Source organism: Mustela nivalis (assembly GCF_964662115.1).
Source record: "Mustela nivalis genome assembly, chromosome: 5".
Lineage (NCBI taxonomy): Eukaryota > Metazoa > Chordata > Mammalia > Carnivora > Mustelidae > Mustela > Mustela nivalis.
Window position 1 is genome coordinate 105,368,924 of NC_139024.1, and position 19,204 is coordinate 105,388,127.

General features: G+C 35.4%; 1 protein-coding gene across 1 annotated transcript in view; it reads right to left on the minus strand.

The window, feature by feature from the left end:
* The window catches only part of EYS (eyes shut homolog), a gene marked incomplete at its 5' end in the record, with an annotated part of 1,535,590 nt that overhangs the window by 514,139 nt on the left and 1,002,247 nt on the right, over positions 1–19,204 (minus strand). The window contains 1 exon segment of the mRNA XM_082729457.1: positions 1,104–1,216. Coding sequence (XP_082585583.1) covers positions 1,104–1,216 — 113 coding nt within the window.

The window sequence follows — 19,204 nt, forward strand, 5'->3', positions numbered from 1 at the left end:
AACCCATCTATTGTGTATAACATAAGATATTAAGTTTTCATCTGAGTAAAAACAAAACACAAACAAAATAAGTACCCTGTCTGCCATTGTTTGATAGGTGCCACAAATATATTTTAAATGTGTAGCCTAAAGGTGAAACATTGGGGAATGAATAATACTTTTACCTTCTAAGTATTTCTTTAATTTCTTAATATATACAACCCCCTCAAACTGTGAAGGAAACCGATCTGATGATATTCAAATATGTAAAGTTCTCAAAGCCTTTTGTGTTTTTTTTTCCCAAACCATACTTCCTATTTATATATTCACTTTAATATTTCATCAATATCTCCGCTACTACACTATACTACACTATAAACTCCTTAAAGACAGTCACTGTGTGACTGTTTATTTCCTTTGGACTACAGTACATAGAAGGATTTCAATAATTCAAAATTTTTTGGTGCAATCAGTCAATGTGTTACTGCTGTTAAGTCTGTTTGTTAACATCAAACATCCTGCTACACCATGCCATCCTCTCTAACCTGTGTAAACCCTTTCCAATGCACACACAGAGCTCCCTAAATGATCTTTTTTTCATAACTTTCAGGGAATTTTTTTTAACTAATTCATACCAATGGCATGTATGCCTAATATTGTGTCACATGTGCCATCGCTCTACTCCACCTCTATCCCACCCCTCACCACACATACAGATAGGTCTGTAGCCAGATGCCACTAATAATGAAAATTTTTTACAGTGACATTTTAAAAGAAACATTTTAGCACTCTAAACAGTAACACATATACATGACTGTCAGAAAGCTTGTATTTGAAACATTTTGACAGGTGATATTTTTTTGATCAAGACAAACTGTTCATTTGCTGGTCTACATGATATGCCTTATGTAGCACAAAGCTGAAACTCAACTATAAATGGTCCAAATTAACTGGGATATAGCATAAATATTCTGTAGCTCTAAAAAAATAAAGTGTGTAAGTATGAAACAACATCAAAATGAAGGAAATGCAGTCTGGTGCTGATTAGATGATTTCAAATGGAAATACTACTTTTGGGTGTGGTTATACAAACCAGTATTTGAAAAATCATTAGCAGATTTTACCTGCAATTGTCCACATGAATTTTTCTCACTGCCTTGGATGGGATAAAAAATTTCCAGTTATTGATTTCTATAACTTCTATGCAGCCAGTAAAATTCTCAACTAGTCCAGAAATCTGAGATGGAGGGAGAAAAAGGGAGGGGGGAAAGAAAAAGAAACTGTTTATATTATTTCCTCCAATATATTATTCTTTCTATAAACTGGTCAGAATGTGCAATCAGATTGCAGGGTTGATTTATTCAACATATTGGTAGAAAGTAATTCAATTCTTTTGATAAATATCATTCCAAAAATTAGTATCAAAGAATACTGCCTTAGTCAAAAGTTACTTGGAATCTATAGATCTTATCATTTTATGAATCACTTTATTATGAATAAAGAAAAATTTACATTATTACTGTGAATTACATAGCTGGAACATGGGAGAAAATCTAATACCCTCATCCGGCACATAAATGGACATACTTTCCCGTCTTTTGACTCTTCCTTGCACTTTTTCTTTAAGACATTAGCTACCTTGCCTCACCCACAGCTATCAAAGCATCAAGAAAAATTTCTCTTTCTGTTGTCAAAGAAAGCATAGTAAATTAAGAATATGTGTGACTCCCCGCAGGCCTGATGGATTCTGCATCCCTTTGTGTTCAGGTGTGTGGCCTATCCTCCTTAGGAATAACTTGGGCAGAAACTAACAACTAGAAAGATAGCCAAAGGGCCAAAAGCAAAAAAAGAAAATAAGGACACTTGAAAGCATTCGTTCTGATGAACAAATAAAATCTCTTAAAGATATACATATGACTTCTCATTTTATTCACTGTGAACATACTATACTATCCAATTAAGTATATGTCTATATAAGTTTACATTTATGTGAAAAGGAGAAATTAATAAAAACCAAAAGGGACACAGCTCAGAGTTGAATAATTAGATATAAGCATTTATTTCGGATTCTGTCTTCTGTTATGTTCTGGATAATGTTAAAAATTTCAAGCTAAGATGGACCAAATTAGGAACATGATAACCACTGAATTTATACACTGAAAAATAAGTTGTCTACCTTGATTTTTGAATTAAAAATAAACACTATTTGCATTTTCAAGGATTGGTTTCTCATTGAGTGTTAATATTACGATGGATGGAAGGAAGAAAGTCTTATTATAAATTATAAATCTATAATTATATATTTATATATAATTTATATATATATTATATTATATGTATATATAATAATATATTATTTATATATTATATTATATATTTATTATAAATTTATTTATAAATTAAAAATTTTTTAGGGTGGGTGAATTCATCTTATTTCATCTTTTAGAGTCTTAGTTTAAAACATTTAAACATTTAAATGTATCTTTCTGATAAAGGTGCAAATGTACTACAAAATTTCTCAACAAGTAACCCTCTGTCAAGTGTCAAAAATGACTGAACTAGAAAACAAAACAGTATTTCACACAGAAAGTTTACAAAGAAGTCAGTTCATTCCAAGAAAAACAGAAATATTTGGCTCTTGCATGTTGCAGAAGGGAAAATATTGATTTGTAATTGTTAGCTTAAAGTTTTTATGGATTTATTAATCTTTTTGTTTTTCTAATTTAATTTGTATTTTTATCACAGTTATACATGGATCTAGTCTTTAAATTTTTTAAAAATTTTAAGTTTATTTATTTATTTAAGATTTTATTTATTTATTTGACAGAGATCACAAGTAGGCAGAGAGGAAGGCAGAGAGAGAAGCAGAGAAAGAAGGAAGGAGGCTCCCTGCGAGCAGAGAGCCTGACGCAGGACTCTATCTCAGGACCCCGAGATCATGACCTCGAGATCATGACCTGAGCCGAAGGCAGAGGCCCAACCCTCTGAACCACCCAGGCACCCTAGTTTTTAAATTTTAAGATAAAGTTTATATATACCTCTCCTGAAACATCATAAATTTGTGAATGAATATATACATTTCTTCTGTATTAACAGATTCACAACTTTGCAGTTCTTTCACACATTAACTTCAGGTACTCTTGTTCAGGATGAGATAATTAATTCCCAAATTCTCATGTAAGTCTTTCTCACTTTGAATACAGAAATTTCATTTTGCAAAAAGTAAGTCAAACTTGTATCAAGCAACACTAAATCTGAATAGTAAACTCTAATCTCATGATTTTAGATAATTTCCAGTGTTGGGAAATTTTTTCCCCTTGAATTTGATTAGTTTATAGTAATCTGGTTGATTAGGTTTCTGAGGCAGGATTTTTAAAAGTAAAAGACACAATACATATAATTGATATGACAAGTTACAATGTAACCATATATAACAGACTCATTAAGGATGAGAAATCATGAAAAATTACCTATATAGTATCATAGAAATGGTATTGTTGCATGTTATCTCCTTTTCAATGAGAAAAATTTTATACTCCCATTACTCCTCAGATTTCTCATATTTGATTCTTATTTTTGTTCAAGACAAATAAGGAAATATTGAATGCCCCCGTTACTTCTAAATAATTCAAAATGGCTACCACACAGCTTGAAGAATTTATAGTAGTGAAAAGTAATGATAACAGAGTTCTCATTTTTTACTTCAAATTTGTCTCAAAGTTATAAACATATCTTCAATATATCTTATTTTTTTCTACCTCTATATAAACAGAAGAATATTTAATTCTATCTCTGGCATTTGATGGCCTTTACTCTCATTCCTTTTCTTTCTTCCAAATTTTTATTTAAATTCTTGTTAGTTAACATACAGTGTAATACTGGTTTCAGCAGATTTTAGTGATTCATCACTTACATATAAAACACCCAGTAATCATCACAACAAGTGCCCTCTTTAATGTCCATTATCCATTTAGCCCATCCCCTGCCCATCTCCCTCCATCAACCTTCAGTTTGTTCTCTATAGTTAAGTTTCTTATGGTTTGCTTCCCTCTTTTTTTTTCCCTTTCCCTGTGTTCATCTGTTTTGTTTCTTAAATTCCACATGAGTGAAATCACCGTATTCGTTTTTCTCTGACTTATTTCTCTTAGAATTAATACAGTCTAGCTGCATACATGCTTCGATGGCTATGTGGGCTCTTTCTTTCTTTCTTTTCTTTAAGATTTTATTTATTTAGGGACACCTGGGTGGCTCAGTTGGTTGGACAACTGCCTTTGGCCCAGGTCATGATCCCGGAGTCCTGGGATCGAGTCCCACATCGGGCTCCCAGCATCATGGGGAGTCTGCTTCTCCCGCTGACCTTCTCCTCGCTCATGCTCTCTCTCACTGTCTCTCTCTCAAATAAATAAATAAAAATCTAAAAAAAAAAAAAGACTTTATTTATTTGACAGAGATCACAAGTAGGCAGAGAGAGAGGCAGGCAGAGAAAGAGGGGGGAAGCAGGCTCCCCGCTGAGCAGAGAGTCCGATGCAGGGCTCGATCCTGGGATGCTGGGATCATTACCGGAGCCAAAGGCAGAGACTTAACCCACTGAGCCACCCAGGCATATGTGGGCTCTTTCAATAAGTTGCCTATTGTTGATAATGCTGCCATAAACATTTGGGGTGCATGTGCCCCTTTGAATCAGCATTTTTGTATCCCTTGGGTTAATGCAAATAGTTTTATTGCTGGATCTAGGGTAGTTCTATTTTTAACTTTTGGGGAACCTCCATACTGTTCTCCAGGGTGGCTGCAACAGTTTGCATTCCCACCAACAGTGCAAGAGGGTTCTACTTTCTCTACATCTTCACCAACATCTGTTGTTTCCTGACTTGTTAAATTTCAGCCATTCTGACTGGTGTGAGGTGGTATCTCATTGTGCTTTGATTTGTATTTCCCTGATAATGAATGATGCTAAGAGTCTTTTCATGTGACTGTTAGCCATCTGGATGTCTTTGGAAAAATGTCTATTCATGTCACCTGCCCATTTCTTAACTGGACTATTTGTTTTTTGGGGTACTGGGTTTGATAAATTAGAAATTCTGGATACTAGCCCTTTATCAGATATCATTTACAAATATCTTCTCCAATTCTATAGGATGCCTTTTAGTTTTGTTGACTGTTTCCTTTGGTGTGCAGAAGCTTTTTATCTTGAAGTAGTCCAGATAGTTTATTTTTGCTTTTATTTCCCTTGCCTCTAGAGACTTGTCTAGTAAGAAGCTGCTTCCATACCTTGGCTATTGTAAATAATGCTGCAATAAACATACAGGCGAACATATCTTTTCAAATTAATAATTTTGTTTCCTTTGGGTAAATGCCCAGAAAGAGAATTACTGGACCATATGACATCCCTATTTTTAATTTTTTTGAGGAACTTCCATGCTGTTTTCCACAGTGGCTGTACCAATTTACATTCCCAACAATAGTGCACAGAGGTTCCTTTTTCTTCACAGTCTTGTTTCTTGTGTTTTTGATATTAGCCATTCTGAATAGTATTATGTGATATCTCATTGAGGTTTATATTTGCATTTCCCTAATAATATTGAGCATATTTTCATGTACCTGTTAGTCATCAGTGATAATGAGCATATTTTCACGTACCTGTTGGCCATCTGTATGTCTTCTTTAGAAAATATCTATTCAGATCTTCTGCCCATTTTCTAATTGGATCATTGGTGGTTTTTTGTTTTTGTTTTATTTTGGTGTTGAGATGTATAAGTTCTTTATATATTTTGAGTATTAACTTTTTATTGGATATATCATTTCTCCAAGTCTTCTCCCATTCAGTAGGTTCCCTTTTTGTTGATGGTTTCCTTTACTGTGCAAAAGCTTTCTTTTTTGGTGTATTCCCAATAGTTTGTTTTTTGCTTTTATTTCCTTTGCCTCAAGAGACGTATCTAGAAAAATGTTACTAAGATAGATGTCCAAGTGATTACTGTCTATTTTTTATAGAAATTTTATGGTTTCAGATCTCACATACAGGTTTTTAACCCATTTTGAGTTTCCTTTCCTGTATGATAAAAGAAAGTGGTCCAGTTTCATTCTTTGGCATATAGCTGTCCAGTTTTCCCAGCATTGCTAATTGAAGAAACTGTCTTTTTCCATTATATGTCCTTGCCTCTTTTGTCAAAGATCAACTGACCATATAAGCATGGGTTTATATCTGGGCTATCTATCCTTTTCCATCAATCTATCTTTGTGCCCATGCCATACCATTTTTATTCGTAGAGCTTTGTAGTATATCTTGAAATCTGAGACTGTGATACCTCCAGTTTTGTTCCTTTTTTCTCAAGTTTTCCCCTGGCTATTCAGGGTCTTCATGGCTTCATTCAAATTTTAGAATTATTTGTTCTAGTTCAGTGAAAAATAAAAGTAATATTGATATTTTCTATATTTTGAAAAGAATTGCCTTGAGTCTGTAGACTGCTTTCGGTAGTATGGACATTTTAACAATATTAATTCTTCTAATCCAGAAGCATAATATATTGTTAAATTTGTTTATTTTTAATTTCTTTCATTAAATTTTTATAGTTTTCAGAGTACAAGTCTTTCATCTCCTTGGTTAAATTTCTTCTTAGATATTTTATCCTTTTTGGTGTCACTGTAAATGGGACTGTATTCTTAACTTCTCTTTCTGCTACTTCATTATTAGTATATTTTGTTTGTTATGCAAACTTTTAAAATTGAATGTCAGTATTGCTTCCTTTTCATTGACTTAGTGTTTGTGCTCTTATCATCCCCAAACTCTTTGCCAGAAACATAAATCCCTGCTCAATAATTCAAATACTATGAATACTTATTAATTGGATTTCTCTTTTAATTTGAATTTTCAGAATCTCTTCACTGTCACATTTGAAAATTACTATATTGCCGTTCTGTACTGAATCCACTCTTACCTGGTTTCCATGTTATTCAGACTTGATTCACTCCTTTTTTTTTGGTATATTAATTGATACTATAATCAAATTTCATCAATGTCTGCTTCAAGTGGACAGAAGCAACTGGAAGCTCTAAAGCAAAATAGGGCTGATAAAATGAAGTCCTATCCTTGATAATAACTAAAAAAGTAGAAAGGGGGTGAAGATACTGTGGTAATTTTGGATGAATTACATGTGGGGCATAGAGGAGAAAGGTGGGAAATAAAAGAAGTAGGAAATTCAAAGCTATTGATATTTGTTAAATTACTACAAAGTATTTACTGGTTTCTCAAAAATCATTCCAAAGCTGAGAACTTTGAAAAATAATTAGTTAAGAAAAGATGGAAATTGTTAAGAAGTACCTCTTTTGAGAACCATATAATTGAACTTAGATGTTACATTCAATGCTTCAAATGTTTAGCTGTTATTAGGATAGACACAAATTAGATGACAATTGTGTACTGTATGTAATGGCAGCTGATACAGGAGTCTAAATATCCTAAATGTCAGACTTTAGCAACATAATGACAAAACTGCTACATAAAAATAGGAATCTTTTAGTTTACAAATTTGGTAACACCTCTACTTATTGTAATATAGTCTTTAAATTATGTACACTTCATAAAGATTATGGGATTTATGTGGATATAGTCTCTCTGTTCAAGGAAAGAGAAATCTGGTTAATTTCTCAGATGAGAATAAAATGTATATATTGACTCAACAAATATTTATAGAGTACATACTGTGTAGTGAGCACAGGGTCACCATCTATGTTTATACAAATTTTGCTCTGTCAAAAAACCTAGTTTATAGAGTGCAGTAGAGCCCGATATTTAATCAACATTTTCTTCCCTCCAAGCTATCTTTCCAGAAATATCTGCCTTAAAAAAAAAATCTGTCCAATTCAAACAAAATCACCATGGAGTCTAGCAACTGTGTAGCTAGGCACTGTCAAAATATAATGTCAGTAAAAAGTCTGATAAAATTCAATAAAACATGGGAAGAGGACAACAAAGTTTGATTTCTGATAATGATATGATAAGTGGTTGCAGATCAATCCTCTTATGAAAACAACTAAATAGAGTAGAATTTACATAAAAATCAGTCAGCGAACAGTAAAGAGCAACTAAGGTAGCAAGGACTTGAAAAGCCAATGTCTGAGAGAGAAGGGAAGGCAAAAATGTTAGACTTGACATTCAGCATTCCATTTTGTCTTGAAGTACTTGTAAATTTACAAGTGGCAGATTATACTTGGAGAAGGTGAGCAGGGGCTTCTATAAATCTCTTTGGGCTAAGAGCAAAATACTGAAAATCGAAAGCAAACAATCATTCTTAGAACACTGAACACGTGTTTCTAAACTCTACAGGGTTTTAGTGCTGCCTAGAATTTAACTGGGTGGACATTTTCATCAGTGGTGTTGGTTGCCATTTCTTCAGAAACCAGCAGAGACTGTCCCTGTATAATGGTATTAGGAAAACGTGAGAACAATTTCAACTGTTTTTTCTCCAGTTTATTCTTTCTGTCAACAAGGCCAGACATGCTCTGTCCCACACACTAGAATCTCTATGGTATGTATTCTATTCCTAAGCATTCACACATGCCACTTTAATATAGCTATCTGTATACTGAGGGATTTGCCAGGGATTTTTTCTTCTTTACTACAACAGCTTTACTGAGATATAATTCACATATCATAAAATTTACCCATTTAGAGATCAGAATTCCATGGTTTTAGTATATTCTGAACTGTTCAACCATCTCAACAACCAATTTTAGAATACATTTATCACTCAAAAAAGAAACACCTATTCATTAGCACTCTCCATTCTTTCTCCAATAGTAGGCAAAAACTAATCTACTTTCTATCTACAGATTCGCTTATTAAAGACATTTCTTAAAAATAGGAACATATAATATGTGGTCTTTGTGATTGGCTTCTTTCATTTAGCATAATGTTTTTAAGATTCTTCCATGTTGTACTATGTATCAGTATTTCATCCCTTTCATTGCTGAATGATGTTCCATGGTTTGGATAGATCATGTTTTGTTTATCCATCTATCAGTTAATGGCCTTTTGGACTGTTTCGATTTGGGGGGGGGGCTATTATGAATACTTGTTGGTTTTAGGTGAATACATGTTTTATTTCTCGTGGTTATAGACTAATACTATGGAATTTCCCTGTGTGTGTGATTATTTAAGTGTTTCCTATATATATAGCTGCTTTAGTATAAATCCTGGGGAAGGAACTAGTAGCCAGGAGCTAATTTCCATGCTGGAAATAATGCATCAAAATTATTCTTAGGGTGCCTGGGTGGCTCAGTCGGTGAAGCATCTGCCTTCGGTTCAGGTTTTGATCTCAGCATATTGGGATCAAGACCCATGTCGGTCTTCCTGCTCAGCAGGGAGTCTGCTTCTCCCTCTTCCTCTGCAGTTCCCCCTGCTTGTTCTCTCTTTTTCTCTCTGTCAAATAAATAAATAAAATCTTTAAAATGAAAAAAGATTACTCACAACTGGAAACAATCTAAGTGTCCATCTAGAAGAGTCTGCTCAAGTAAACTGTTTTACCACCCCTGGTTTGTGAAAAGGAAGTAGGAATATCTCCATATACTACTAGGGAATGTGCAGTGCATGCTGCGGTATCTACCCGTATCTCCCTTTAGGACTGGAGGATTTCTCTCCTCTTTCCACTACTTGGGGTACTGCTGCTGGCAGACAAACTTTGCCTTTCAGCACTCCGGGAATTACTTTAGTCCAGGGTTACAGCCTCATCCAAGTTTTCTTTTTTCCTGTGGCAGTTTGCAACCAATGACTGGTCAACAAGGGACTGTAACAGGCCAGACACTTCACAGTTCAGCTCCAACTTGACAGGGGTTTTGCAACAGCCTATTCTGAGACTGCATCTCATTCCAACGCCTCCTCCTGCCCAATCCTACCTCCTTCTATTCCCTTCTCTTCCATAGTGCCCCAATAGCACTCTCTAAATGACTTGCTCATTAACTACCATCTCAAAGTGTGCTTTCTAGAGACTATGCCTTGCAATTCAGTGATCACCAGATACTACATAGAAAAAGTAGAGTGAAGAAAGTATATACTATGCTGTTATTTAATAATGGAAAAATATGAATTTATATATTTGTGTGTTATTTATTTATATTTAACAATAAATAAACTATAAAATATAAAGAGGAGAAAATGAATAGGGCAGAGGTGATGGTAATGGAAACTAGATTTCATAAATATATCTTTAGCTGTGGATTTGAATTTGAAACCATGTAAATATATTTTATAATTATAAAATAAAATAAAGATTTAAATAGCAATTGTTAAAACTCAGGAGTAAAATGAAATAAATGATCCACTATGTGTATTCCTATTTGGCCACATAAAAACACATAAAATAACTACTCAGATGACTTTAAAACACAGTACTTTGAATATATATCTTTAGTGAATCTTAAGGACAGAAAGAACCAAAAGTATTAAACTGTTTTCAGTAATATAAGTTGAGGGTAGTGATGCAAAATTATTTTATTAGATGTGTGTCAGTTGCAGGATATATTAAAAGTACATTATGACAGTATTATGCATGTTTGGAGGGAGATGAACTAAGAACCATATACTACAGTTGCCAATTTTGATTGCAAGTATAATTATTAGCTCAGGAGGTTTTTCTTTTCATTACAACAAAAATAATCCTAGTTTGACTAGTAAAGAGCTGGGAAAAGCAACAATTCAGTAGCAAAGAGCAACTCTATATTCCATTTATGATCTCTAAATACTGTTTTACACCAAAAGAAGTCTAGATTCCTTGGATAAATGCCTAATTATTCATCTAGGAAAATATAAGAAACCATGGAAACTCTACACTACAAATAATTTAGTGTCTTTAACAAAATTTTGCTCGAAAAATAAAATTGAAAAAGGAAGATTTTATATATAAAATGACATCTGAGAGGCATATTAACCAATCTCAATATATGAATGCTATTTGGTTTAATTTATTTATTTTCATTTAAACAAGCTACATTTTAAAAAAGGTTATAAAACAGTAAAATGTGAAAACTAATGATACATGGTAGTAAATAATTACTTTTTTTTTTTTAAAGATTTTATTTATTCATTTGACAGAGAGAGACCACAAGCAGGCAGAGAGGCAGGCAGAGAGAGAGAGAGAGAGAGAGAGAGAGAGAGGAGGAAGCAGGCTCCCTGCTGAGCAGAGAGCCCAATGTGGGACTCGATCCCAGGACCCTGGGATCATGACCTGAGCCGAAGGCAGCGGCTTAACCCACTGAGCCACCCAGGCGCCCCAATAATTATTACTTTTTAAAGGTGATAATGCAATTATGGTTATCATTTTTGAAGATTATTTAGCTTACAGAAATACAGACAGAAATATTTACAAACAGCTCAGTTGGCTTCATGTCTGCCTTTGTCTTGGGTCATGATCTCAAGATTCTAGGATCAATTCCCACACCAGGCTCCCTGCTCAGCAGGGTGTCTGCTTCTCCCCCTCCTCCCTGCTCATGGTCTCTTTCTCTCTCTCAAATAAGTAAATAAAATATTAAAAAAAAAAAAAAGAAGAAGAGTCATCTAAAAAATAAATGTTCTCATGTCTGAGATAAGTTTCCAAAACCTCTTTAAAACAGAGGGAGGAGTACATATTTAGTAGTTAGATGAAATACGGCTCTGTCTTTTTTTTTTTTTTTAAGATTTTTTGTTTATTTATTTGGCAGAGAGAGATCACAGTAGACAGAGAGGCAGGCAGAGAGAGAGAGGGAAGCAGGCTCCCTGCTGAGCAGAGAGCCCAATGCGGGACTCGATCCCAGGACCCTGAGATCATGACCTGAGCCGAAGGCAGCGGCCTAACCCACTGAGCCACTCAGGCGCCCCAGCTGTGTCTTTTTATTTAAAGAAATAGTCAATGAATTCATCACATTCTTTTTCTACTTTTAGATATATTTGAAGTTTTATTAAAAAAACAAAAAAACAGAGGAAGCAAGATGGCAGAGGAATATGAGACTGAAATATCATTAGGTCCCAGGAGTTCAGCTAGATAGTTATCAAACCATTTGAACACCTACAAACTTAATAAGAGATAGAAGAGAAGAAGAGCAGCAATTCTAGAACAGAAAATCAACAACTTTCTGGAAGGTAGGACGTCAGGAGAAGTGAATCTGAAGTGACAAGAAGATAGATCGTGGGGGGAAGGGTCAGCTCCCGGCAAGAGGTGGGGCAGCAGAGCACAAAAACTTTAAGAAGTCTGATCCAATGAGGTGCGTCACTCCAGAGGCAAAGTGAGGGTGGAGCTCTTGAGACAGTGTGGTCTCAGGACCTGGAGGGGTCACCGAAAGACCAGGGGTGTCTGAGTGTGGCAGAGCTGCCAGGTATCAGAGCAGGGAAGCCAACTACAGTTATGGAGACAAGGAGTGAGGTCTCAGCTCAGACTTACCTTAAAACCACGATCCAAGGCACATTGGGCCACTGCTCTTTGAACAGGGACCCCACAAGTGGCAGATCTGGGGATGCTCACATTGCCCCTCTGGGAGGAGCAGTGCAGGAGTGTGTGGCAGGAATCTGCTGGGTTTGGAGGCTCCAAATGGGGCTGTGTACCAGAGACAGAAATACTCGGTCACAGGCCGGGTGAGCACAGAGTGTGGGCCGGAGCCAGGGAGAAGCGGGGCCCCAAGCTCTCAGCTCATCCAGGCAGAAACTGGACGCTGCCATTTTTATTCCCGTCCTCCAAAGATGTATGGAAAGTGTTCAGGGAACAAAAGGTACCAAGAGTGAACCGCAGCAGATTACTTAGCCTGGTCCCTGGCAAGGGCAGTCAAATTCTGCCGCTGACAGACATTTGAGAATCACTGCAATAGGCCCCTCCCCTAGAAGAGCAGCAAGAACATGCAGCCAAGACTAAGTTCACCAATCATTGAGAACTTCAAAACTGCAGAGCTAGGGGAAATTAACATATAGAATTCATGGTTTTACCATGATCCTTTAGTCTCGCAAAGTTAAATTTTTAAATTTTATTTTCTTCTTACTTTATTTTTTTTAACTTTTTCTTTTTCCTATTTTAATGTTGTTTAACTTTTATCTTATTACTACCTTTTTAAAAGGTATTGATAGATACCTTTTAAAACATTTTTGAATTTTCATTGTTATAGTCATATATTATACCTCCATTGTATTTAACCTTATTTTTTGTATACATGTAGGTATTTTTTCTTTAAAATTTAGGGATACAATTTCTTCTATTAGATCAAAATATACCCTAAACCTGTGCATTGCTTTGTTCTAGTCTCCAGCCTGATTAGCATTGTCTCCTTTTTTTCTCTTTTTCCAATGAACTTGTTTCATCAATTCCTTTTTTAGAATCGTTTTTTAAAATTTCCATCTTTACAGACATATTCCATCCTTTCATCGTGTTGACCCTTATATGTGTGTATATATGTGTATATATATATATAAACATATATATATATATATGTTTTTCTTTCTTTAAAATTTGAGAGGTAGTTTCTTCTAAGAGATCAGAATACACCCAAAACCAAGTGGGTGCTTCTGTTTTATTCACCAGTCTAATATATATATATATATTTTTTTCCTTTTCCTTTTTTTATTTTTTTTCCCCTTTCTTTCCCCTCTGGGGCTAACCTAATTACATTACAAAAATTACATTTTTCTGTGGTCTTTAAACTCTTTTAGTATCTTATTTTCTCACTCCTACATTCTTATTCAAATAAAATGACAAGGCAGAAAAACTCACCACAAAAAAAAAAAAAAAAAAAAAAAAACAATAGACAGTACTGATGGCTAGGGACCTAATCAATATGGACATTGGTAATGTGTCAGAACTAGAGTTCAGAATGATGACTATCAAGGTGTTTGCTGAGCTTGATAAAGGCATGGAAGACATTAGAGAATCCCTTTCTGGAGAAATAAAATCCCTTGATGGAGAAATAAAAGAACAAAAATTTAACCAGGTTGAAATTTAAAAAGCTGTTAATGTGGTACAATAACAAATGGAGGCTCTTACTGCTAGGATCAATGAGGCAGAAAAGAGAACTAGTGATATTGGATACCAAATGACAGAGAATAAAGAAGCCGAGCCAAAGAAAGTAAAACAACTACTGGACCATGAGGGGAGAATGTGAGAGATAAGTGATACCATAAGACAAAACAATATTAGAATAATTGGGATTCCAGAAGAAGAAGGGATACAGGGGCAGAAGGTATATTGGAGTGAGAATTTCCCTAATATTGGCAAAGGGAAAAAGCATCGAAATCCAGGATTTGCCCAGATATCCAGAATTGCCCTCAACATCAATAAAAATAGGTCCACACCTCATCATCTAATAGTACAACTTACAAGTCTTAGTGACAAAGAGAATGTCCTGAAATCAGCTTGGGACAAGAAGTCTGTACATAGAAAGGTAGGAATATTAGATTGGCAGCAGACTTATCCACAGAGACCTGTCAGGCCAGAAAGAACTGGCATGATGTATTCAGAGCACTAAATGAGAAAAACATGCAGCCAAGAATACTATATCCAGCTAGGCAATCATTGAAAATAGAAGGAGAGATAAAAAGCTTCTAGGCAAACAAAAACTAAAAGAATTTGCAAACACCAAGCCAGCCCTTCAGGAAATATTGAAAGGGGTCTTCTAAGCCAAGAGAGAGCCTAAAAGAAAGAGACCAGAAAGAAATAAAGACAATACACAATAAGAGTCACTTTAAGACAATACAAGAGCACTAAATTCATATCTTTCAATAGTTATCCTGGATGTAAATGGGATAAATGCCCCAATCAGTGACACAGGGTAGCCAAATGGATAAAAAACAAGACCCATCAATATGATGTCTACAAGAAACTCACTTTAGATCTAAAGACAACCTCCAGATTTAAAGTGAGGAGGTAGAAAACAATTTACCATGCTAATGGACATCAAAGGAAAGCTGGGGTGGCAATCCTTAATTCAGATAAATTAGATTTTAAGCCAAAAAGTATAATAAGAGATGAGGAAGGACACTATGTCATATTTAAAGGGTTTGTCCAACAAGAGGATCTAACAATTTTAAATATCTAAGCTCCTACCATGGGACAATTATATTATATTATATTAACTAATTAATAAAAAATTATATTATTGTTATATTAACCAAACAATTATATTAACCAATTAATAAAAAAATCAAAGAAACACAGTGACAATAATACAATAATAGTCCAGACTTTAATACCCCACTCACTGAAATGGACAGTCCATATAAGCAAGAGATCAACAAGGAACTAAAGGCTTTAAATGACACAGTGGACCACATGGACATCACAGATATATTCAGAACATTCCATCCCAAAGCAACAGAATAGACATTTTTCTCTAGTACACATGGAACATTCTCCAGAATATATCATATCCTGGGTCACAAATCAGGTCTCAACTGTACCAAAAGATGGGATCATTCCCTGCATATTTTCAGGCCACAATGCTCTGAAGCTAGAACTCAGTCACAAGACAAAAGTTGGAAAGAACTCAAATATGTGGAGGCTAAAGAGCATCCTACTAAAGAATGAATGGGTCAACCAGGAAATTAAAGAATTGAAAAGATTCACGGAAACAAATGAAAATGAAAACACAACTGTTCAAAATTGGTAAGACACAGCAAAGGCAGTCCTGAAAGGAAAGTATACAGGGATACAAGCCTTTCTCAAGAAACAAGAAAGGTTGAAAATACACAACCTAACCCTACACTTAAAGGAGCTGGAGAAAGAACAGCAAAGATAGCCCACACCCAGCAGGAGAACAGAAATAATCAAGATCAGAGCAGAAATCAATGAAAGAGAAACCAAAAGAACAGTAGAACAAATCAATGAAACTAGGAGCTGGTTCATTAAAAGAATTATTAAGGTTGATAAACCCCTGGCCAGACTTAAAAAAAGAGAAAAGACCCACATTAATAAAATCATGAATGAGAGAGGAGAGATCACAACCAATACCAAAGAAATACAAATAATTATAAGAAAATATTAAGAGCAACTATATGCCAGAATTCTGTCAATCTGGAAGAAATGGATGCATTCCTAGAGATGTATAAGCTACTGAAACTGAACTGGGAAGAAACAGAAAACCTGCATAGACCCATAACCAGTAAGGGGATTAAAACAGTAATCAAAAATCTCCCAACATTAACAAAAAAAAAAAAAAAGAAAGAAAGAAAGAAAGAAAGAAAAATCTCCCAACAAACAAGACCCCAGGGCCAGATGGCTTCCCAGGGGAATTCTACCAAACATTTAAAGAAGAATTAATACCTATTCTCCTGAAACTGTTCCAAAAAATACAAATGGAAGGAAAACTTCCACACTCATTTTATGAGGCTAGCATGACCTTGATCCTAAAAACCAGACAAAGACCCCACAAAAAAGAGAATTACAGACCAATAGCCTTGATGAACACAGATGAGAAAATTTTCACCAAATTTTAGCCAATATAATTCAACAGTACATTAAAAGGCATATTCAGCATGACCAAGTGGGATTTATTCCAGGGCTGCAAGGTTGGTTCAACATCCGCAAATCAATCAATGTGATACAATACATTGATAAAAGAAAGAACAAGAACCATATGATACTCTCAATAGATGCTGAAAAGCCATTTGACAAAGTACAGAATCTTTTCTTGATCAAAAGTCTTCACAGTGTAGGCACAGAGGGTACATACCTTAATATCATCAAAGCAATCTATGACAAACCCACAGCAAATGTCATTTGCAATGGGGAAAAAACTGAGAGCTTTTCCCCTAAGGTCAGGAACACCGCAGGGATGTCCATTATCAGGACTGCTATTCAACATAATAATAGAAGTCCTAGCCTCGGCAATCAGACAACAAAAAGAAATAAAAGGCATCTGAATCAGCAAAGAAGTCAAATTCTCACTCTGCAGCTGATATGATACTTTATATGAAAAACCCACAAGATTCTACTCCAAATTTGCTAGAACTCATACAGGAATTCAGTAAAGTGTCAGGATATAAAATCAATGCACAGAAAGCAGTTGCATGTCTGTATAGCAACAGCAAGAAAGAAGATAGGGAGTCGATCCCATTTACAATTGCACTGAAAACCATAAGATACTCGGGAATAAACCTAACCAAAGAGGCAAAGAACTCTGTACTCAGGAAACTATAAAGTACTTATGAAACAAATTGAGGAAAAAACAAAGAAATGGAAAAATGCTCCATGCTTATGGATTGGAAGAAAAAATTGTGAAAAAGTCTTGCTACCTAAAGCAATCTACACACTTAATGCAATCCTTATCAAAAGACCATCACTTTTTTTTTTTTTTCAAAAAATGGAACCAAATCATCCTAAAATTGATATGGAACCAAAAAAGATTCCGGATAACCAGAGGAATGTTGAAAAAGAAAGCCAAAGTTGGTGTCATCACAATTGCAGACTTCAAGCTCCATTACAAAGCCATAATCATCAAGAATATTATGGTACTGGCTTAAAAACAGACACATAGATCAATGGAAGAGAACAGAGAGAGTCCAGAAATGGACCCTCAAGTGTACAGTCCACTAATATTTGATAAAATAGAAAAGAAGTCCAATGGCAAAGAAATAGTCTCTTCAACAAATGGTGTTGGGAAAACTGAACAGCCACATGCAGAAGAATGAAACTGGGCCATTTCTTTACACAACACACAAAAATAGACTCGAAATGGATTAAAGAACTTAATTTGGAGAGAGGAATCCATCAAACTCCTTGAGCAGAAACAGGCAGTAACCTCTTTGACCTCAGCCGCAGCAACTTCTTTCAAGAAACATCGCCAAAAGCAAGGGGAAGCAAGGGCAAAAATGAACTACTGGGACTTCGTCAAGATCAAAAGCTTTTGCACAGCAAAGGAAACAGTCAACAAAACTAAAAGACAACTGACAGAATGGGAGAAAATATTTGCAAATGACATATCAGATAAAGGCTAGTATCCAAAATCTATAAAGAACTTAGCAAACTCAATACCCAAAGAACAAATAATCCAATCAAGAAATGGGATGAGGAAGTGGTGATGCAACATGGAGGCTTAAGTGGGTAGGAGAAGAATAAATGAAACAAGATGGGATTGGGAGGGAGACAAACCATAAGTGACTCTTAATCTCACAAAACAAACTGAGGGTTGCTGGGGGGAGGGGGTTTGGGAGAAGGGGGTGGGATTATGGACATTGGGGAGGGTATGTGCTTTGGTGAGTGCTGTGAAGTGTGTAAACCTGGTGATTCACAGACCTGTACCCCTGGGGATAAAAATATATGTTTATAAAAAATAAAAAATTAAAAAAAAAAAAAAGAAATGGGCAGAAGACATGAACAGATATTTCTGCAAAGAAGACATCCAGATGGCCAACAGACACATGAAAAAGTGCTCCACATCACTCGGAATTGGGAAATAAAATTCAAAACCACAATGAGAGACCACCTCACACCAGTTTGAATGGCTAAAATTAACAAGTCAGAAAATGACAAATGTTGGCAAGGATCAGGGAAAGGGGAACCCTCCTATACTTTTGGTGGGAATGCAAGCTGGTGTAGTCACTCTGGAAAATAGTATAGAGGTTCCTCAAAAAGCTGAAAATAGAGCTACGTTATGCCCCTGTAATCGCACTACTGGGTATTTACCCTAAGAATACCAATATAGTGATCTGTAGGGGTACGTGCACTCAAATGTTTATAGCAGTAATGTACACAATAGCCAAACTACAGAGACAGCGTGGATGTCCATCAACAGATGAATGGATAAAGAAGAAGTGGTGTATATTTACAATGGAATACTATGAAGCCATCCAAAATCCCAAAATCTTGCCATTTGCAATGATGTGGATGGAACTAGAGAGTATTATGCTAAGCAAAGTAAATCAATCAGAGAAAGTCAATTATCATATGATCTCTCTGATATGAGGAATTTGAGAGGCAGAGTGGGGGGGCTTGTGTGGGGTAGGGAAGGAAAAAATGAAACCAGATGGAATCGGGAGGGAGACAAACCATCAAACCATAAGAGACTCTGAATCTCACAAATGAAACTGAGGTTTGCTGGGGTGTGTGTGGGGGGTACGGATAGGATGGCTGGTTTATGGACATTGGGGAGGGTATGTGCTATGGTGAGTGCTGTGAAATGTGTAAGCCTGATGATTCACAGAGCTGTACCCCTGGGGCAAATAATACATTATATGTTAATAAAAGTAACTGAAACAAAAACAAAAACAAAAAAAACAACAGCTAAA